Source organism: Plecotus auritus, assembly GCF_963455305.1.
Source record: "Plecotus auritus genome assembly, chromosome: 9".
NCBI classification, from domain to species: domain Eukaryota; kingdom Metazoa; phylum Chordata; class Mammalia; order Chiroptera; family Vespertilionidae; genus Plecotus; species Plecotus auritus.
The window spans coordinates 27895732-27919349 of NC_137783.1; the positions used below are offsets into that span (position 1 = coordinate 27895732).

Below are 23618 nucleotides of genomic sequence, written 5' to 3' on the forward strand. Positions count from 1 at the left end.
TAACTCTCTAAACACTTCCCAATTGTTGAGCACTTAGGTTGTTTCTATTTTATATATTATTCATAATACAACTTTTTTTTGTCTGGTCTATAGCGTTGAGCTTCTCTTAAATTGTTTTCTTAGGATAGTGGTTGGCAAACTGCCTCTTGCAAGCCACATGCGGCTCTTTGGCCCCTTGAGTGTGGCTCTTCCACAAAATACCACGTGCAGGCGCGCACGTACAGTGCAATTGAAACTTCGTGGCCCATGCGCAGAAGTCGGTTTTCAGCTCTCAAAAGAAATTTCAGTCGTTGTACTGTTGATATTTGGCTCTGTTGACTAATGAGTTTGCCGACCACTGGCCTAGGATAACTTCTTAGAAATAAGATCATTGGTCAAAGAATATGAATAACTTTCTAATTCTATTTCATCGCACTGTTCAAAGGGCTGTTGCACAGTGCTGCCTGTTTCAGCAGTCTTTAATAGCACTGGAAGCACTAAGCCAGGCTGGTCTCATACTGGACATTTATGGGTAGGTGGATTTAGAGTTTTAAGTTGGAAAGTAGTCTAACCTTGGGGGTTATTTTAATGGAAAAACCCATGAAGAGATTAGGACTATACCAAGACACAAGTTTCTAAACTTCGCCTTTTTTACCTGTATAATCGATTCTGTCATTTCATGACACTTGACACCTAATTGTGTCTAATCGGGTGAGTTATTCTTTTGTATGCAGGTGTAAGTAGAAGCTTGAATGCCATTCCTGTTGAATTGTGAGAGATAGTGCTAGATCTAAAACACACCATAAACACAAAGAGCTAGGAAACAGCTCGGCCATTGTGGTTCAGTGGATTGAGCCTTGTCCCATGCACCAAGAGATCACTGACTCCATTCCCAATTAGAGCACATATCCGGGTTATGGGCTCGATCCCCAGCAGAGGGCGTGCGGGAGGCAGCCAATCAGTGTTTCTCTCTCGTTGATGTATCTCTCTCTCTTTCCCTCTCCCTTCCTCTCTTTCCAAAAATATAAATAAAAACATATTTAATTAAAAAAAGAGATAAGAAATACAGAGGCTCAAATATAACTGATGCTTATTTTATCTTTCTTCTAACAGTGGGAGGTATGTGAAACCCAGAGCTGGAGAGGCAGCCTTCTCCAAAGAGTCTTCTGGGGACTCAGGCTCCTTCTGTCCTGTGGTTCTGCCAGCGCCCAGGGCGATGTCCTGGTCTGTGTGGTTGAAGTTCTCTTGTCTCCACGTCATGTTCCAGTCTATGGGAAAGGGGGTTGTGGAAGTCCTGGGAAAGCGCCTTTGTCTTCGATCTGATGAGCCAGAAGTGGCACATATTACTTTTTCTTAAATCCCTTCCATCAAGACTAAAACAACGTTGTCACCCCTACCTTCAGGAAAGTCTAGGGAAAATGGCATCAAACTGGGTGCATGTGGTTTGGCTAAAATTTGAGAGGATCTACTATGAAAGAGAAGGCGGATGGGCTCCAAGGACAACTAATGCTCTTTGCCCCAGTCCAATATTCCTAGTTACAAATAATCGTATGTAACATGAAAGTATTAATCATCTTTGCCCACTGAAAAATCAACCGTTGGAGATGTCAGTAAATTATAAATGTGTCCTGATTTTGGTTTTAGATGGCCCACAGTAACCCATGTGCCAGGTAGCATTCTGTGCCAATCTTGAATGCCAACAGGAAGTCACAGGACAGTAAACTCTTCCAAGATCATAACTGGGCTGTTGGAGTAACTTGGAAAAGAAGAAAAAAAGAATCGAAACCATGACAAATGTAAATAGAGCCCAGCCCACCTCCCCTCCGGATGGAGGCTGGGGCTGGATGATTGTGGCTGGCTGTTTCCTCGTCACCATCTGTACCCGGGCAGTAACCAGGTAAGTGGCATTTTCTTCTTGATTTATTAAGATGATCTGGCTTTTGTTGTTGTTGTTGTTCTAAGTCTGCTTCATTCTATTTCTGAACCTGCCATTGTGAAAATGTGTGTGTGTGTGTATTTTCGTTGCTCAGATACCTTTTTTTTGGTGAGGAATGTGATTTTCTGACACTTAAAAAAATTCTGCATTGTAGTCTCTTCGATAATATCTGACACATCAACCTGAAGTGTTAGGACATTTTTAGACCAAATATTGTGGCAATTCCAGCCATCTGTCTTCATACACAGATCATCCCAGAAAGGAAAAACGTATAAGGCTAAAATAATCCTTGAAAACCTCTTGACTTACTAGATACTTAGCCTTTAGAAGCTTAAAACCTTCATTTAAATTCTTTTGCTTCATATTGCATTTGGCTGTGGTGTTTGGTGGTGGAGGCTGAGGTCTAGGTTTTAGACGAGAGCAGCAGCATAAATACCTGGATTCTCTCATTCTCATTTACTCATGCCTCCTTCTCTCTCTCTTTATTTTTCACATGTTTATATTCTGAGAAAGTTTCTTTGTTGGTTTTTAAATTTCATTTTTAATTATAGCTTACATTCAATATTATGTTGTATTAGTTTGAGGTGGACAGCATAAAAAATATGGACTGCTTCACGAATTTGCGTGTCATCCTTGCACAGGGGCCATGCTAATCTTCTCTGTATTGTTCCAATTTTAGTATTTGTGCCGCTAAAGTGAGCACCTCTCTCTCTTTTTCTTTTATCCCAGGGCATAGTGTTGAAAGTGCTTAAGTTAAATGTCTACACACTGAGACTCACTGGGACAAATACATACTTGAAATCTGCAGGTGCCAGCTCTTTCCCCTACAGGTGCTCCCATTCAAATTGCACTCTGCTCTCCTCAGGCAGCTCACACTTGGCAGCAAAAGAAAGAAGTTTGCACTGATAACTTTATTTGATGGCATCCTGTATAATAAAAGTGTAATATGCAAATTGACCGAATGGTGGAACGACCAATCGCCATGACGCTCACTGACCACCAGGGGGCAGACACTCAGCGCAGGAACTGCCCCCTGGTGGTCAGTACACTCCCACAGGTGGAGTGCTGCTCAGCCAGAAGCTGGCCCAGTGGCAGGAGCCTCTCCCGCCCCTGCTGCAGGCGGGTGGTAAGGAGCAAGGGGTCCCGGACTGCAAGAGCCCTGGACTGCGAGAAGGATGTCTGACTGCAAGAGGGATGTCTAAGCCGGCAGGTAGACATCCCCTAAGGGGTTGCAGACTGCGAGAGGGAGCAGGCCAAGCTGAGGGACGCCCGTACCCCCGCCACCAGTGCACAAATCTCGTGCACTGGGCCTCTAGTCATTAATAAAAGCATTGATGTTATCTTCATAACAAACACATAATGCAGGAAAGAAGCAGGATGTTGGTTTTTGCCACAATAAAGGCTGATTAATTATGTGTCGTAATACACTTTAGATTTGCTTAAAATTACACAATTGGTGTTGAGTTTGATATTGCTTCCACCTGTATTATGGATCTTGTGTTTTGGGTGTGAGGAGGTCATAGAGTTAAAAGGCATCTCTTTCATTTTGGCTCTTACGTGTGGAAGCTCGCATCATTCTATGATGGGAAAGTTCTGGAAGTGAGCTCAGTGCTTCATAAGAAGGCTGCTGAAACCAGGAGAGAGGATTGTGGCTGGCAGCAAAGGCCTGCTATCCGAGGTTCCTGGGAGAGGCTGAGGAGAGGATACCTGAGCAGAATAAGCTTAGAAGGAGAAAAGTGTGAAGACGCAGCCAAATCGGAATCTAAATGTCATGAACCAGGAAGCAGCCCAGAGAACTGGAGATGGACAAGGAAGCCTGCAGGGTGATTTGTCAGTTCAGAGAATCAGTGCCTGTCGGGCTATTAAATTTTTCTTTTCCTCCTAGTTTTACTGAGAAGTAATTGACGTACATCACTGTATAAGTTTAAGGCATACAGCATGATGGTTTTATTTCCATATATTGTGAAATGATGACAACAGTTTCAGCTAGCACCCACTTCTCATAGAGATACAATTAAAAAAAGGAAAAAGAGGAAAATTAGATTTTCTCCTTGTGATGAGAATTCTTAGGATTATGTTTTTAGCAACTTCCCTATATCATTCAGCAGTGTTAGCTATAGTGATCATGTTGTACATTATATCCCTAGTACTTATTTACCGTATAAGTGGAAGTTGTACCTTTTAACCACATCCTCCACCTACCCCTTCTCCCACTTTCCACCTCTGGTAACTACAAGGCTAATCCCTTTTTCTATTAGCTTGGTTTGTTTTTTTATTGTTTAAAGTATTACATATAGTAGTACATATATCTCCTTTTTTTTCCCCATTGACCTTCCCCCAGCCTCCCCTACCAGCAGTTGCATGCCCTCATCCCACCCCCCCAGTGTCTTGTGTCCATTGGTTGTGCTTATATGCATGCATACAAGTCCTTCGGCTGATCTCTTTCCCCCTCTCCCCAACACTCCCCAGCCTTCCTGCTGTAATTTGACAGTCTGTTGGATGCTTTACTGCCTCTGTATCTATATTAGCTTGGTTTTTGTTTGTTTGTTTTTAAGATTCCACATATAAGTGAGATCATACAATATTTGTCTTTCTCTTTCTGACTTGTTTCACCTAGCATATGCCTTTAAGGTCCATCCATGTTGTCATGAATGATAGGATTTCTTAATTCTTTTATGGCTGAATAATATTCCATTACATTTATTTATTTATTTATTTATTTATTTATTTATTTATTCATTCATTTATTTATTTATTTATTTGTATCCATTCATCTGTTGATGGACACTTAGGTTGGTTGCATGTCTTGGCTATTGTAAATAATGCTGCTCTGAATGTGGGATTGCAGATAACTCTTCAAGCCAGTGTTTTTATTTACTTTGGATATATTCCCAGCAGTGGAATAGCTGGATCACATGGTAGTTCTGTTTTTAATATTGTGAGGATCCTCCATACTATTTTCCATAGCAGCTGTATCAGTTTATAATTCCACCAACAGTGCACAAGGGTTCCTTTTTCTCCAGCATTTTTTTATCGCTTGTATTTTGATGATGGCCATTTTAACTGTGTGAGTGATATCTCATTGTGGTTTTAATTTGCATTTCCCTAATGACTAGTGATGTTGAGCATGTTTTCATGTACCTGTTCACCTTTTGCATATCTTCTTTGGTGAAATGTCTACTTAAGTCCTTTGCCCATTTTGAAATTGGGTTATTTGTTTTTTTACTATTGAGTTGAATGATTTATGTTTTGATGTTAATCCTTTATCAGATAGATGATTTGCAAATACTTTTCCCCGTTTCATGAGTTGTCTTTTCACTTCATTGATGGCTTCTTTTGCTGTGCAGAGCTTTTTAGTTTGATATAGTCCCTCTTGTTTGATTTTTATTTTGATGTTTGTGCTTTAGGTGCCATATAAAAAAAGAATCATTACCAAGACTTATGTCAAGGAGCTTTATCCCTATGTTTTCTGCTAGGAGTTTCATGATTTCAGGTTTTACATTTAAGTCTCTAATTCATTTCAAGTTAAATTTTTTTGTGAATGATATGGGTTCATTTTCTTTTCTTTTTTCATTCTTATACATGTGAATAGCCAATTATCCCAGCACTGAAGAGACTATCTTTTCTCCATTGAGTATTCTTGGCTCCCTTGTCAATTATTATTTGACTATATATGCTTAGGTTTATTTCTGGGCTCTCAATTCTGTTCTATTGATCTATTTGTCCATTTTTATGCCAGCACCATACTGTTTTGATGATTATAGCTTTATAGTATAGCTTGAAATCAGGAAGTGTGATACTTTCTGTTTTGTTTTTCTTTCTCAAGATTCTTTGGCTATTCAGAGTTCTTGTAATTAACCATTTTCAACATAAAAATTTCTTTGTCTCTTTGTCTTCATCTCCATCTCTGTCTCTATATGCCTCCCTGCACCTTTGTGTGTGTATACCCATATGTTTTTGATTATATAAGAAAGCATGTTCATTGTAAAATAATTCAAAAGGCAGAATAAAATTAAAAATGAAATAATTTATTATCTCACAATTTACATATAATGACTGGGTAGTTTTTAGTTTATATGTTTTCAGGTTTCTTTTTTTATTTACATAATATGTGTTTATAAAAATAAGCCCTTACTATACAAACTATTTTGTAAATTGCTTTTTAATTTAACATTATATTGTGAATTTATTTCCAAATCAAAACAGATTAAACCATCATTTTTAATCCTTAATAATATTTTTTTATTATTACTAGTAGCCTTGTGCATGAATCCGTGTGGAATCTGTGTGCCAGTAGCTCGCCAGTAGCTTGCTGCCTCCCTCCAGTAGCTCTCTCTGCCCCGCTCCCTCTTATAGCTTGCTGCCCTGCCCCCTCCTGTAGCTCTCCACCACCCACTTGTAGCTCACTGCCCCACCCTCCTGCTGATCTGTGATCCGGTCATTATGCGGTAGGTCGTTATGCTTTACGGTGTAACGACCATTTGCATATTACATCTTTATTATATAGGATTATTATTATTATTTTTAGAGAGAGTGAAAGGGAGGGGGAGAACAAGAGAGGGAGAAATATTGATGTGAGAGAGACACTTGGATTGGTTGCTTCCTGCACCAGCCTACAACTGAGGTACATGCCCTTGATTGGAATTGAACCGGAAACCATTCAGTCTGCAGCTGACACTCTAACCACTGAGACAAACCAGCTAGGGCAATATTTCATTTTTTGGTATTTCAAAATTTATTTAACCAGTCCCTTATTGATGGACAAAGAGGTTGGTTATAATGTTTGACTATTATAAAGAGTTCTCCAGAATATTTTTTATGTGTATCTAATATCATCTTCATCATCATCATCTGTTTATTACCTTTGGTTAAAATCTAGACATGAGCCCTGGCTGAGTGATTCAGTTGGTTGGAGCATTGTTCTTTACACAGAAAGGTTACCAGTTTGATTCCCAATCAGTGCATAAACCCAGGTTGTGAGTTTGATCCTCAGTATGGAGGGCAACCGATTGATGTTTCTTTTTCTCCCTCTAAAATCAATAAAAACGTATTTATGAGTGAGGCTAAAAAAAATCCCTGAAAACCTAGAAATGAAATTGCTGGGTGATGTATAACTATTTATTGTTAAACTAAAGGCCCGATGCATGAAATTTGTGCAAGGGCCTTGGCCCTCGCCACCACTGCTGCGGCCACCTCTGCAGCCACCTCTGCTTCGGCCCCCACCCGCTGTGGCTTTGTCTGGTCTAATTGGCATATTAAAATTTTATTATTAAAGATTTTAACTTATATAACAACCTCTTACATGTTACAGATGTAAGTTAAATATTAAGATGAATAAAAGTACATGTTTTTGACCTGCCATCTTTTTCATAAGATCTTCCCTACAGCAGTGATCTTCATATCTACTTGGCTTCAGCAGCCCCTCCAATGAATGAACACTTGTTCTTAGCCTTTAGAATGGCCCAATGGTCAACTTCTGATTTCCTACTTATTATGGTCTAGCAGAGTACCACTGAAAACCAATTTAAACCTGTGGAACAGTTGATGGAACCAAAACTTTAAGCTCTGATTCAAATTCATGTTCCTCCTCCTCCTCCTCCTTCTTCTTCTTCTTCTTCTTCTCCTTCTTCTTCTTCTTCTTCTTCTTCTTCTTCTTCTTCTTCTTCTTCTTCTTCTTCTTCTTCTTCTTCTTCTTCTTCTTCTTCCTTTGTATAACATGCTTGCACTGTATTTTTCAGATGTATTTCAATTTTTTTTGTGGAGTTCCAGACATACTTCACTCAGGATTATGCACAAACAGCGTGGATCCATTCCATTGTAGACTGTGTGACCATGCTCTGTGGTAAGTATCACTTACCAGGGATAGACAGCTACTAGCTACTGTCAAATTGTACATGATAATGACCTTCTATTGCCTTTGATTACCAATTTTTCTTAGTAGAAAGACTATGGTAAAAAATGGCTAAGATGAAAAGAGAAGGTCGATCCTACCTTCAGCCAAACCCAACCAGACATGCTCTTGGAATTAATGGTCTTGGCTGATGTCAGATGGAACAGGTAGTTAATAACTTAGGAGGACACATACCATTTGGTTCTTCTATATGAAGAAGACTGTGCATCATAGGACTTAATCCTGATTTTGGAAGTAGCTAACCATACAGTGTATGCGTGGCTTCTTTCTTCCAAATGCTGTGATCCCTTTATTCTCCAGTCATGTAAGTCCTTGGATAGCACCGTGAGCCATTTCTATAGGATCCCCTTAAATGAGTGCAAACAATATGTGCATTGTTTCTCAAGTCTTATTTTCATTCCATTTCCTCCTCAGAGATTTCAAACTTTGTCTCATAGATTTCATCACTTTTCATGCATAAATCTTCATTCTTTTTTTTAAAATATATTTTATTGATATTTCACAGAGAGGAAAGGAGAGGGATAGAGAGCTAGAAACATCGATGAGAGAGAAACATCGATCAGCTGCCTCCTGCACACCTCCCACTGAGGATGTGCCCGCAACCAAGGTACATGCCCTTGACCGGAATCGAACCCGGGACCTTTCAGTCCGCAGGCCGACGCTCTATCCACTGAGCCAAACCGGTTTTGGCAATCTTCATTCTTAAGAGAAGGAATAGGGAAGGATAGAATGGTGCTAATCCTGAGATAAATACATTCACCATAGCTGTCATTTCATTCAATATATAGGGTAAATAGAGTGCTCTCAAAATAAATGGAACCGCTCACTCCATATATTTAGTAAAGGAAAGCTAACTTTGAGTTTTTTTGTGTTTGTTTGTTTTTTTAATTCAAACCAAAGTTGTTCAATTAGTGGCTTAGAAAGTTTCTGAGATTGAGTCAAATTGATATGACCTATTTGCAGGCTAGACCCATTTAATCCTTTTATTGAGATGAATCCTGAGTATTTTAGAAAACTGCTCTTTCCAGGCCATGTCTTTGTGGTGATGGGAAATATTATATTATTTAGTAACTTATAAATGATGTCATCTGATTCCATTCTAGGTACTAGTTCATATTTATTTTTCTAATGGACATACTCAGGAATCAATTGAATTATTCTGACATGTATTTCCTTGGTTGGAAGGAATTTGAGAGCAAACCTGAAAGGCAGGTTTCAGGAGAAGGCTAAATTGACTCTTTCTACTGATAACACTGGAAAGTCTTAAGGGATAAAAAAAATAATATCTCTGGGTTTTCTATCTTGTGTGTATATTTTATTTATTTATTTATTTATTTATTTATTTATTTATTTATTTACCAGTGAGACAATCACTGGGTCTTCAGGGTCACATTAGTCACAGCGTTTGTATAAGCAAGTCAAGAGAGCATTGTTTGTCTTTCTCAAAGGATACAGGTGACTCATTTCCCTCACTGTTATCTTTTGGAGACTATTCATAATCCCCAAAAGAGAAATAAATGAACTTCAGTGACCAATATGGTCACAATGACCATGTGAGACATTGAGCCAAAGTAGGGTCATGTTAGCATGACCTTAAATATGCAGCATATTGAAATTCCACACAAGGACTCAAGGCCTGTTGTACCCAATTGCTTACCTGGCAACGTTGGTTGAGTACAGAGTATGAACAAGAGGCTGCAGAATCTCATCTAAGACACTCATTGGGGACATAACTGCCCTATAATAAACAGAGAAGTTAACATTTTTCATTGAATTTGGTTAAAATGTTGTCACTTTTCCAATAACCATAGCAGCAGCTGTCTGGAAAATTAGACATACTTTTAGGAGATTTGCTCATTCCTGTTCTCCAGAGATTCTATATACAGCCAGCCACTGTTATAACTGGATAGCAGACATCAATCGGGCTGATGGCTGATTCTATCATGTACATTTGAATCAGGCCTAAATTTCAACCTGATTAATACAAAAATTATACCCCACTGATACTCAGAGAACTAGCTCTTCTGATCTTGTTACTAGAAGTACTGGTGTCAGCATGAATTGTTCCTTAGAAAGAAATTCACATGCGTTCCTTACCCATCCTCCCTGCCATCAGAAGCCAGAGGAATAGTGATATAACCCTGAACTTGGTATCAGGTGCTCTGAGCTATACTTCTTGGTGATCTTGGGCATGCAATTTCTCATTGACCTTTCCCAGCTTTAATTAACATTTTATAAACCTAGAAATTGGCACAATGTTGATGCATTGTTAAACCACAAATAGAGTGAGGTCAACCAAAATGTCACCATGGGTGTGAGCATTTTCTTAGATTTTTCTGAGTGTCAATTTCTCATCCATACGATTTTCTAAAGCCTGAATACAGTGCCAGATTGTGACATTTGTCTATCATCTCTCTCCCTGGCCTTGTCCTGCGTAACACTGCGTGACTATGGGCAAGTCAGGTTCTCCTCAGTTTCCAAATCTGTAGAATGAGTATGCAGGGTTGGGGGGATCGGGGAGGGACGCTTGATGCTTTAAAGGTCGGTCGTTCTCTACTCTGCTAATGCAACACCCCAGCCTTTTCACTGTGCCCTCAAGACCTTTCTGTTGACCCTATTTATTTTTGTTTTTAAAGCTCCACTTGGGAGTTTTGTCAGTAACCATTTATCCTGTCAAGTGGGAATCATGCTGGGTGGCTTGCTTGCATCTACTGGTCTCATCCTGGGCTCCTTTGCCACCAGTCTGAAGCATCTCTACCTCACTCTGGGAGTTCTTACAGGTAAGGACAACTGTACCACTTGTCTCACCCCACCCCATTCAGGGGTTGTCAACCACATCAACAGAGCAATGATTCATAAATTATTCACTTTGTTAGATGCATAATTTAGCTGATCTAGCCTATGTCTATCTACCTAGCAGTAAAACAAAAGAGCTGGAAGTGCAATTTATTGTATGACTGTAATGAAAATGTACCACCACTTTAATTCAGCCACATGATAAAAGTAACTGCTGGCTTTCCCTTTGGCAGAGGTGCATGGCTGAAATTCTGTACTAAGAAGCCATGAGCTATTAGCCAGGGCAACATACATTTCCAGCAGTGATCATTCTCCCAACATCTTTGGCAAGACATTAAAATACTATCTGCAGTTGATTCAAGTCACCCCTGCTTTAAAGTGAATATGATTGTCCAATAAATGGGGGTTTCCAATTTAAAAAAGAAAGCCCCTGTTGAGAATAGTCTCATACTTCACGTTTTCTCTCCACATTATGGAAGTACACTTTAGGGAATCATAATGAAACTCATAGAGAAGCAACATATGTATTCCATAAGGAGACTGAGTAGGGTCAAGGTGGGGTTGGTTGGTAGGACTGGGTAGCAGTTTGCCTCATCACTCAGAGTGGTGTGGGAAGTAGCACTGACTCATGTCCAGGCACTGTGCCACAGGGGGTAGCATGATCAGGGCAATAAATGATGTAACTCCTAGAGAGGCTATAAATCTAGCTCTGTGACCTCAAAAAGGGATCTGTCCTATGTAACTCAAAGGGCCTGGCTGTTAGGGTGTCCAGTCATTCCAGCTTCCCAGGACTGTCCTGGTCTTAGCACTGAGTCTCACATCTGGGACACCCCTCAGAGCCAGTTGGGATCACTGGTCACCCTGCACTGCAGATAGGAACAGGAGCAGGACTTCTCCTTTTCCTTCTTTGACATTAGATGCCAAGAATTACAGGTTTAAAGCCCTTCAGATTTTCTCGGTTTGAAAGGAATAGACCCTGAAAATCTTTAAGAGGCTTTCTGCTGATCTCAAGGGATATTTTCAGGTTACTGTGTGTGTCCATGTGATGTTCATGTCTAAAATTGGCACAATGTTTTCCAATGAAGTGAAATTACTCTGGAACTTCCGTGGGGACATAAGTACTACTTACTCCCAAATTCCAGAGTATTCCAGACTATCAGACTTGTGTCTGCATATGCAGTGACTATTTGAGTCAGTTTTCTGGATAATTTAAATTAAAAGGAGGTGTTGAGGAGAATACGTTTCTTAGGTCAGCATTATCCTGATTTTTTTAGTTAATTGAAATTTAGTTTAATATATATATATATATATTTTATTGGTTTCAGAGAGGAAGGAGAGGGAGAGAGAGAGAAACATCAATGATGAGAGAGAATCACTGATCGGCTACCTCCTGCATGCCCCACACTGGGGATTGAGCCGGCAACCTGGGCATGTGCCCTGACTGGGAGTCGAACCGTGACCTCCTGGTTCATAGGTTGACATTCAACCACTGAGCCACGCCAGGTGAGCGAAATTCAGTTTATATAATAGTTTTTAAGTTCTTCATTTTTGTTGTTGTTTTGTTTGTTTTTGTTAATCCTCACTCGAGGATATTTTTTCATTGATCTTTTAAAGAGACTGGAAGGAAGAGAGAGGAAAAGACAGAGAGAAACATCAATGTGAGAGAAACACATTGATTGGTTGCCTCCTGCACACGCCCTGACCAGGGCCTGGGCTGGGGAGAAGCCTGCAACCAAAGTATGTGTCCTTGACTAGAATCGAACCCAGAACCCTTTGGTCCACAGGCCAATGCTCTATCCACTGAGCCAAACTGGCTAGGGCTCATTTCATATTTTAAAGAAGTCATATTTCCTTAAGGTTTTTCTTCCCAAGAAGAAAGTCATATACATACTATACTTTCCAAATTGTGGATGACTGGTGAAGGGAGAGAGACTCCTTTTTAGCTTGGTGTTTTGAAAGGGTAACAGAAGGTCAGATTCTCTTTAGTGCAAATAACTTCATTCTGAGGTATTTTCTTTCATTGGCTATTCTTGGTGCACTCACAGACTTCTCTTTATCCCCAGGTCTTGGATTTGCACTCAGTTACTCTCCAGCTATTGCCATGGTTGGCAAGTATTTCAGCAGACGGAAAGCCCTTGCATATGGGATCGCCATGTCGGGAAGTGGCATTGGAACCTTCATCCTGGCACCTGTGGTCCAGCTCCTTATTGAACAGTTTTCCTGGCGGGGAGCACTACTCATTCTTGGGGGCTTCGTTTTGAATCTTTGTGTTTGCGGTGCCTTGATGCGGCCAATTACTCTTAAAGAGTATCAAACAAGTCGAGAGCCGAACCATGTCTGCAGAACTCAGAAACAAGACTTTAAGCGAGCGTCTCCTTGTTCAACTTGGACTAAAGAATGGGTGCAGACCTGCCTCTGTTGCTCTTTGCAGCAGGAGTACAGTTTCTTACTGATGTCAGACTTTGTTGTATTAGCCATCTCTGTTCTGTTTATGGCTTACGGCTGCAGCCCTCTCTTTGTGTACTTGGTGCCTTATGCTTTGAGTGTTGGAGTGAGTCACCAGCAAGCTGCTTTCCTTATGTCCATACTTGGGGTGATTGACATCGTTGGCAATGTCACATTTGGATGGCTAACCGACAGAAGGTAAAATTCATGAAAGCACAATTGGTTCCCCACCAGGGGACTTCAGGTTGTGATTTTCCCTCATCTCCTTTCCCTGTAGGATACCTAATGTTAACAAGTTTTCAGTGTCTGAAGGCAATGTCTGAAGGGTCTTCTAGTCAGAGGTTGGCAAACTTTTTCTGTGAAGGGACAGATAATAAACATGTTTGGCTTTGTGGGTCATAATGATCACAACTACCCAACTCTGCTGTTGTAGCCCCAAAGCACCCATAGACAATACATGAACAAATGGAAGTGGCTATGTTTCAGTAAGTCTTCATTTATGGACACTGCCTTTTGAATTTTTCATATAATTTTAATATGTCACAATTTATTGTTCTTTAGATTTTTTTTCTCCAACTATTCAAAAATGGGAAAACCATTCTTAGTTCATGGATAGTGAAAAAGCAGGTGGTGAGCTGGATTTGGCCACAGTTTGCCACCCTTGTTCTAGATGGTTTAGGATGGTGGGTATTTCGAAATTGCTGAACACTAGGGCAACTATAAGTTCTGGTGATAGATTTAATTCCATCCTAAGTCAAGTCAGTCCACAGGTAAGACAACTTATGGCTGGGTGTCGTGATTTTAGTTTCCTTTGAACCACTCTAGAGACTCGGTGGCCGTGGAGAGAGGAGCAAAAGAATCCAGGCTAGGAAGGAGGACCAGATGCACCTTATCTGAGGCCACATATTTATGTTTGACAGTGCAGATAGCAAATACTTACATTATGATTGTAGGCTTAGAAACCAAAGTTATAAGAAATCTACTGAGTAGTTTTTTCAGCTAATGCTTTATCAGTTTGGATTGAAGCCAGCAAGCTGCTCATATTCTCCTAAATGATGGACTCTTCACACAGGAGCTATGACCTCGGAGAGCTATCATCCTGTGGCTTCTCACACATTATGTCTTTGGTAATTAATCAGGATCCAACTGCCATTCTGCAGTGTAATGAATGTAATATTTAGGATTAATTCCACATTTTTAATGGTTAAGGTAGAGGGGGTGAGCAAGGAGTACCTGTCTTTATAATCAAATAACGCAACAAGAAGCAGCCTGACATAGGTCTGACAGAGGGGTCTCTTGTCTGAGATGCACCACACCTCAATTCTTGTGCTGGCTCTGCCCCTTGTTATCATTGGGACCTAGGGAGAATCACCTAACCCCCAGGTCCGCAAGGTCTTCATCTGTAAAACGGGCCGGTGCAATATTTGCCTGTAAACCTCACAGCATTTTGGAGGCTCAAATGAGACTATGGGTGGAAAAACATTTGTAAAACATAAACTGCTGGTGTGATATTATCAATAGTGTTTGAAATAATTGGTATCATGGATGGGTTTGGAGCTACAGAGAGAAAATATTACCTCCACTGAGGCGGTCTTGAAATAAGACTTAGTCCTAGTACAAGACCTTCGTAGTCTCTGGCAAATCATTTTAATGTCTTCATATTATGGTTTTCTCTTTTGTGTAACCACTTGGATTATTTTTTGAGCATATACACTGAGTGGCCAGATTATTATGATCTCTGAACACTTAATAATCTGGCCACTCAGTGTATATCCTATATAATAAAAGGCTAATATGCAAATTGTCCCCTCTACCAGGAGTTCCACCAGCAGGCAGGCCAGCCAACTGCCCATGTCCCCTCCCCCTGGCCAGGCTGGCTGGACCCCACCCATGCACAAATTCATGCACCGGGCCCCTAATACACACACACACACACACACACACACACACACACACACACACACACATACACACACACTGAGTGGCCAGATTATTATGCATTCAAAGATCATAATAATCTGACCACTCAGTGTATGTGTGGCAGATAGCCATGAGCAGTGGTCGGCAAACTCATTAGTCAACAGAGTGTCAAACCGTGGCTCGCGAGCCTCATGTGGCTCACGAGCCGCAGTTTGCCGACCACTGGCCATGAGTAACATATCTGAAAGCATCTAATATGGTAGACTGCTAGAATATATTAGTATCTTGAAACCCTACAAGTTATTTTATGGCTATCCTTAGAGTAATCCTATGAGATAACTTTCCCTTTTTATAGCTAAAGAAATTGAGGTTAGAGTTATGCATTTAGTAGGTGACAGGACGGGATTCAAACTTCTTTCTAATTAGAGCATATATTATATTCTACCACACCATGCTCCCTAGAGAGGTAAATTCTTACGTTTGCATATGTCAGAAGAAAAATAGGAATATGCCCCAAACTAATAAAATAATATTGAATATCAACTGTAATTGAAAAATAAGATTTTTAAAAAAGGAAGACAGCATAGATAACACACAATGGGGAAGCCATCTCTATAAGTAACTGCCATGCTTACTGCTGTCTGGCCTGGTTCTGAAGCTCTTTGATAGAACCTGTGCATATGCACTCATTCTTATTCTTCAAATCCACAGGTGTCTGAAGAATTACCAGTATGTTTGCTACCTCTTTGCCGTGGGACTAGATGGGCTCTGCTATCTCTGCCTACCAATGCTTCAAAGTCTCCCACTGCTCGTGCCTTTTTCTTGTACTTTTGGCTACTTTGATGGTGCCTATGTGACCTTGATCCCAGTAGTGACTGCAGAAATAGTGGGGACCACCTCTTTGTCATCAGCACTCGGTGTGGTGTACTTTCTTCATGCAGTGCCATACTTGGTGAGCCCACCCATTTCAGGTAAGTTTCTAGAGAGAACCCCCAAACACCTCTTCTCTTTGTTGTGTTGATGTGAAAACAGTGAACTCAAACACAGAAAATGAGGGTTGGAAGTAAGTTGGGGAAGAGTGAAAGAGAGAGGTATGTAAGAGCTGCCAAAACATCATGATCTCACCTATATCCTTGTTTTATAATCTTCTAACCAAGTGGGGACCTTAGCCTCCTTGGAAAGACAACGTCCCAAATTAGGGTCTTGGTTCCATTCCATGTTAATGATGAGAGCAATGGAATGGAGTAGCCGTTCAGACTTATACATTAGGTTGGGCACATTCAGAGGGCAGTCTGGTGGGAGAACAGGGTTCTAATAGGAGATGGGTAGTGAGGCTGAAATGATAAGTCATAGTAAAGTGTCTTGAGTGCCAGCTGAAGGAGCCCTATATTCTTTAGAGACTATGGATAGTATTACAGTTTTTGTGCAAAGGGGTATAATAGTAAAGAGTATATTTTAGAAAATGTGATCTAGCAATTGATCTGGTCATTTAGGGGAGAAGCAGTTTGGATTCCATTCTAATAGTTCAGGAGCAAACTGATAAAGGCCTAAACTATGGCTGATACAGCAGAATAAAAATAAGCTCTGGGAGAAGGAGGAAGTTTTGTTAAAAAAAAAAACAACAAAAAGCCAAGAAGAAAAAAACCCCAAATCAACTAAATTAAGCATATGAGGGTGAAGGAGAGATCGCCCAAAATCACTTAGAAAACAATGGCATGGTTAAAAGTAATAAGGAAGTTGGAGAAAGTGGCTTTGCCAGAAAACAATAATGAATTTAATGTTTAGACATATTGAGATATATGAAATACCCAGTAAAATGACCAATAGAACTTTTAAGGATGAAATCTGAGTTTTAGAGGGAGGATACAATTGACATACAGATTTGGGATTCATCAGATAAAGTATCTAGAATGTTTTGCAAACTTTAAAATGCTAAAGAAATTTAAAGCATGATGAAATACTGAATTCAATAAATACTTATTGCATGTGGACACCAGCCTTGTGCTTGGTGCTGTTGCTATAGCAGCAAATGCGTCAGAAAATGTCCCTCCTTCCTAGAGTATGTGGTCAAGACCAATTTCTCTTAGATTGAGGTCCTAGGACCACCTACATTAGAATCCTCTGATGCCTTTGTTAAAAATGCAGATTTCTTGACCATCCCTCTGTGATCTGAATCTTTGGGGGTGAGTGCCAGGAATCTAAATTCTCAGCCAGCTTTCTTATGACTCTTCATCTCACTTGATTGAGACGAACTGGTCCAGATTATTACCTGCCTAAATTAAAACCAAGAGAATGAAGGTCTCTGAAGATAGGCAAAAAGAAATGAGCCAAACATTTGCCTAGAAGCAAATAGGGGAATTTTTAAAAGAAGGCAGGATTTCTGCTTTAGCTGCTGTTGTGAGTAGAGTGTTTAGGGTTATTTTCAAACCCCAGCAAGTGCTTAAAAGCAGCAAACGAGAGGAAACTATGGCTGCTTGATGGCTGCAATGAAAACTCCTGGTCAGTTTAAACTCTATGATATTGGACTATATGTTTAGTGTTTCCTGTATGAAAACTGCCCCCCAAATGTTCCTGCCTCCTCCTTTTATAGCCAATTTTTGTTTGCTAACCTTTAGGAGCAGTGTAATTCTGTTAAAACGTCATTGGACATGAAATGAAATTAGGATTCCTGGATCCTTTTGTCAATTAGGGCCTTTATTTGGCAAATCAGACACTGTACTTATTGCCAAGCATTAGAGGATTAGGTTATGAGTCCTTATTGTAATACTTCTGTTATTTAATTATCTTTAAAATGACAACTCTCCACTCAGTTTCTTCTGTTTGGTGCAGAATGCACAAGCACATCACAAGATAACTAGAATATTTGAGAGTACTTTGGATTGCAGGAAAGTTTGTGGGGCTATTAACAATTTTTACATGCTATTTTTTTAAATGTATTTTTATTGATTTCAAAGAGGAAGGGATAGGAGATAGAGAGATAGAAACATCAGTGATGAGAATCATTGATTGGCTGCCTCCTGCAAGCCCCAAACTGGGGATCAAGCCTGCAACCCGGGCATGTGCCCTGACCGGGAATTGAATCCTGATCTCCTGGTTCAACCACTGAGCCATGCCGACCAATTTTTTAAAAAATATATTTTATTGATTTTTTTACAGAGAGGAAGGGAGAGGGATAGAGAGTTAGAAACATCGATGAGAGAGAAACATCGATCTCAGCTGCCTCCTGCACACTCCCTACTGGGGATGTGCCCGCAACCAAGGTACATGCCCTTGACCGGAATCGAACCTGGGACCCTTCAGTCCGTAGGCCAACTATCTATCCACTGAGCCAAACCGGTTAGGGCCATGCCGACTAATTTTACATGCCTTTTTTAACTAATGGATTTGAAGTGGGTGCGAGGAGACACTGTATGCTTCTCTGGTAGATTTTCTTAGTGTACAAGTAAAGTTTGGAGGAATTTAACTTTTTAATACAAAATAATTGCCCGCTAAAGTCTAATTTTACCCCATTGATTCTTTGATCATTGTGGCCCATATTTTGCATAACATATGCCCTGGTTCTCCTCAAAATTTAGAGCTGGAATAGGTGTTGAGTTTAACCAGTTGTAACAAGGGATAAGAGGGGAAAAAGCTGTGATAACAGAATTATGCTTTCTGAAATTTGCATTTGCAACTTCTAAAATGATCTAAAGTTCTGGTTTTCAAACTGGATGGAGTACAATGACTGAATCCAATTGACAATTTGGATTCTGCTTTATCCAGACACCTGTATTGAAGACAGATGGAATATTGGTGCTGGGAATACTAATAGCATTTTATATGATTCTTTTCTCTTAATACCCTAGATAATCGATCCCAACATCAATAATTTGAATGATGCTACTTTTATCATTCTACCATATTCCATGGGGTTAATAATAATATGTAATATTTATTTTGTGAGTACAAAGAATATGACACTCTTTCAGGCACTTTACATATAATAACAATCCATTTTAGAAGTTTCCCTAGAAAATATAATGCATTTTTCAGCCGCTGCACAATATTTTTAGGATGTTTGCTTTTTGTGTCAAGGTTATAATGGTGGTGCTAGTAATCTGTTGTTATTAGCCTTAAAATTTATTAGATTTCAGAGTAATTGAATTTTCAACTTAACAATATGATTTTGCTGTTGCTTGTTACAGGATGGCTAGTAGACACGACTGGCAGCTACACAGCCGCATTTCTTCTCTGTGGATTTTCAATGATATTTAGTTCTGTGTTGCTTGGCTTTGCTAGACTTGTGAAGAAGATGAAAAAAACCCAGCTGCGGATCCTTGCCAAAGAATCTGATGCCAAACTGCAACTATGGACCAACGGATCGGTGGCTTATTCTGTAGCAAGTGAATTAGATCAGAAAGACCGGGAATCTGTGGCTATTGCTGTGCCTGGTTACAACCCCACATGACCAATGGCCTTGAGCTTGGGAATCTGCAGGGCTAAGAGAGGTGGGACCCCTGGATTGTACACGTTTCTAAAGCATTTTATTTTGTCAGAAGCATTGCCTTCCAAGGAAATAATTATTGTTGTTTTGTTAACATATTTATAGGGGAAATAGCAAGTAACAAAGCAAGCTGGACTGGCTCAGAGTTTCCTCATTTGGGATTTGCACTCACAATGGAACTCACATCTTTCAGGCAGTGAGCATCACTCCATAGAGAATGCTAGAACATAGCTGATATAATTAGCTGTAATTAGGGATAATTTCAGGGCATGAACAAAGATGACACTGGACAGTAGCTTTGTCTCAAACTCTCTGGCCCTCCACCTTCCTTCTTCAGTTAGAAGGCGAAGAGAAGCATTGACATGTAGGTTTGTCTACTTTATACTGTGTGAAGGAAGGCATCAGCTTAGGTATGGTAGTGGAAGGTGAAGGTGCCAAACCTTTTTCATAATGGAGCTTCTCATTAGCGTTTTAAACAGGATTGTTAACAAATATTCTAGATTCTTCAAGACAATGATTGATACAGAATGAAAGTGACTGTCTCCCGCCTCCACCCTTCTTACTCCTTCAGCTAGCCCTTGCCTTAGGCCAGTGGTCGGCAAACTGCGGCTCGTGAGCCACATGCGGCTCGCGAGCCGCAGTTTGCCACTCTGTTGACTAATGAGTTTGCCAACCACTGACCTAGACTCTCGATTCCAATAATTACAGGCTGTTGTTGTTCCTTGTGATTAAGCCCCTATCCCAGGCTTAGGCAACGGTGGGCACCACTTTGAGAATCCAAAGAATCAGAGAATGCCGTGGTTGGAAATTATCTTAAAGGTGGCTGGTAAGATCTTCTATTTCAATAGTGCACTGGAAACTAAAAGGTTTTTTCCCAAAACTGTGTCCCAGACTCTCACCTTCGTTACTATCACATACTATACTTATTTTAATTTAGCAAAACAACCAAGTTGCAAGGACAATTTCTACCTTTAATGTTAACACCAACACTTGGTGTGTGTTTTTTTTCTCCTTGGGGAAAAAAGCTCTTGTTTATGAATTGCAGACACATTCCTGTTAGGAATGGAAAAATATTGGCAGTATTCCAACTGGCCAAGAATTGAACTTTTGAATCAGCAGGTCTCTGGTGAGAGTTTTCTTTTCAGATTGGACATTTAGGTTCATCATTGCCCAAAACAGGATTTGGGAGTTTTGCCTGAAAAATATTATTCTAGAGATATTCTGAAGGTGAGATTCCTTTCTCTCTGTGTTACTTCCTGCTCAATTGTCCACTACTTTTTATCTCCTCATGGATACTCATTAGAAACTTAGTGGACATTTTTAGCTGAATGAGAATGTGTCAGGGATTAACTTCAGCATCATAGCACTCTCGTAAATTATAACTTTGAACAGGGGAGAGGAAGAAGTTTAAGAAGGCTAGTGGTGTGATATTTTATAATTCATAGAAAACTTTAATTGACTGGATTAGAATAGTTTACTAATTCCCAAGTACTCTACTTTCCAATGGTTTGGGATAATTTCTGAGTCTCCAGATTGAAGAGGGAAGACATGGGAGAGAAGAGATGGCTCCCAACCTGTCTCTAATCATTTTAAATACACAGGATGATAATCCTGAACCCCAAATTATGTTACACTTTTAAATAGGGGCACATAATACAATTGAAAGTGGATTTTAACTATTGAACACATTTCAATTTGAACCTCAAGGAAATATTTTGATGCTGAAGGCCATTCAATCCACCATCCTCCAAGAGGCCTCACAAATGCCCTGCCAGAGGTACTGAGAGAGAAAAAAAAAAACAGCAATGAGGAAGATTTTAGATGAACTAAGCATATTCAGCAAGTCTTTGCACATAACTGGATTATTTAATAAAACTACATATTAATGTATTGCTTTCAGAATGAAATACTGACTTGATTTGATGGGAGAAAACTGTAATATTTCATAGTTGTTTTTCAAAGAAATTTGAATGTTACTTGTTATCTTTTTACTTAGTGTGAGAATTTAGTTGTGAACTTTGTCACCTATTATTTTTTTTGAGTAATGTATTTTTCCTTTATTTTATTTTTCTATCACCATAAACCCTCTTCCACCTCCCCTCCACAGTCACTGCCCTGTTGTCTGTGTCCATAAGTTCTTTATCGTTTTTTTCTTCTCTGTAATTTTAAAACAGTATGGAAAATATCTATAAAAAGTCAAAGTTAAAAATGAAGTTACATGTGGTTAGAATAGCACTTTACACTAAATGTCATTTCTTGAATCTTCAAGTCTAAAGTTTTTTAGAAATGTAAACAGTTATTAATATTATTTTATATATATATATATTTCCTAGAAGTGATCATAAAATTTTATTTCTCTGATCCTGAAATATAATTTCTCTAAAGTATTATAAATATTCATGAAAAATGAGCATAGAGATCAGAGCTTTTAAAAATTTGTATAATATATTTGAAATATTTTGACTTTACATGCATAAATTTCAATTTTATTTTCCTTTGGGGCGAAGGCAGCATTTTTAGAGAACCAGTAGGGAAATGTAGATCTTAGAGACTATCATTATCATCTACATACAATTGTTTATTTCAAATGGAGGGATTCATGGAAATGATGTGTTTTGTGGAATGAAGGACAAAATTGTGGTGAGATGATGCCAGATCTTAAATATTTTTTTATGTCACTGCAAGCTATACTCTGAAATTGACTGAGTAGGAAAACACAAAAAAATTAAGTGATGTCAATACTTTTTCAAATTGTGATGTCTCTAATCAGAAATTTATGCTAATATTTTCTTATTTCAAAAGCTTAATAAAATGAGTTTATAGTCATGTGTGGAAAAACATTTTTCCGCTACACAAGGAGTTTGGATGGGATGGTGCGTGGGCCTGTCTAAGTCACACTAAGATTTAACTGGTATAAAAGATGTGGTAGCAATCAAATATTTTACAAAACCCCAAACCATTTATGAGTACTTCCAATGTATTAGCTACTGTGCTAAGCACTTCCTATACATTGTCTTATTTAATCCCCACAAGAGCCTAAATTATTGCCATTCTATAGGTGTGGAAACTGAGGCATCAGGTCCAGTACCTCGTGAAATCCTGCAAAACTAGGAAGCTGATGCTGGAGGCTGCCTCCTTCTCTCCTGCCCACTCTGATCATTTTCTTATGTGGATTTAAGAAGCCCTTTGGAAACAGGCCGTTCCTTGGGCAGATAAAATCCTTTGGATTATACTTGAATCTTCCAATTAGTATAGATGGGAAGATTCTAGGTTGAAAATTTCCAAGAGTTTTCCCAAGAGTCTGGTTCCATCAAGACCACTTCTTCCAGGCTACGTGATTTAATTGGTGTCTTTGATCCAGGTTTCTCTTTGGGAACATTTGTGTGGGGGGAGTAGGGAGACAGTTGGGGAGCACACTGTGTCACAAAAGGGAGTTCTGCCTTCCACATTACCAAAGTCAGCTTTCACAATCAGGAGTTGAGTTCTTTCTGAAGTGCCTGCACCATTGCCCAGTGACGATGAAGATGGTAATGTCAACTTGACTCTCACCTTCCTGGTTTCAATAGATGTAATTCTGAAATTATTATTGAAATGAAATAGAGTGAATTCAAGGCAGATATCTGAGTTTTTCTCCTCATACTTCAAAGTTTGAGGGTTTTGTTTTTTTTAAAAAACCTCTACCAAACAATGGATTTTTATACCTATTGCCAAAGCTGCTACCTGACTGAGGCCTGACTGTAAAAAATGATACAACTGTGTTCAGCCCAGACAGACAGGCTTAATTCAATAGAGTGCCAGGGCTGGGAGCAGGATGCTGCTCACACTGGAGGCTTGAACATTGGGAAAAGATGGAGCGCGCATGCCTCATGCATGAAAAGATGGTGTTACAGGTATAGGCACCACCCAAGCTATTTTTACATCACACAAGAACTTTAGGCTAGGGTTTGGCTTGGAGCAGAAGTCCCTGACTAGAGTCTTTTGCTCAGTCCTATGCTGGCCTCTAAATAATAGGGCATTACTAATAGGGCATTTCTCCCCATCCTCACCAACGCTCATTGACTTTAATAATAGCCATTCTGACAGGTGTGAGGTGATAACATCAGCATGCTGCCAAGCATTTTTAAGAGTGGGTGAGAGACGATAATAAC

At 39.6% G+C, this 23618-nt stretch overlaps 1 protein-coding gene across 1 annotated transcript; it reads left to right on the top strand.

Annotated features, from left to right (window-relative positions):
- Positions 1-1672: 1672 nt before the first annotated feature.
- Positions 1673-22294, top strand: SLC16A12 (solute carrier family 16 member 12; the record flags this gene model as incomplete). The annotated part of the gene is given in 7 exon segments (XM_080688060.1): positions 1673-1732; positions 1734-1876; positions 7654-7757; positions 10463-10606; positions 12686-13265; positions 15699-15958; positions 19172-22294. Coding segments are annotated over 7 exon segments (1554 nt in total). The 3' UTR covers positions 19435-22294.
- Between the last annotated feature and the right edge of the window lie 1324 nt (positions 22295-23618).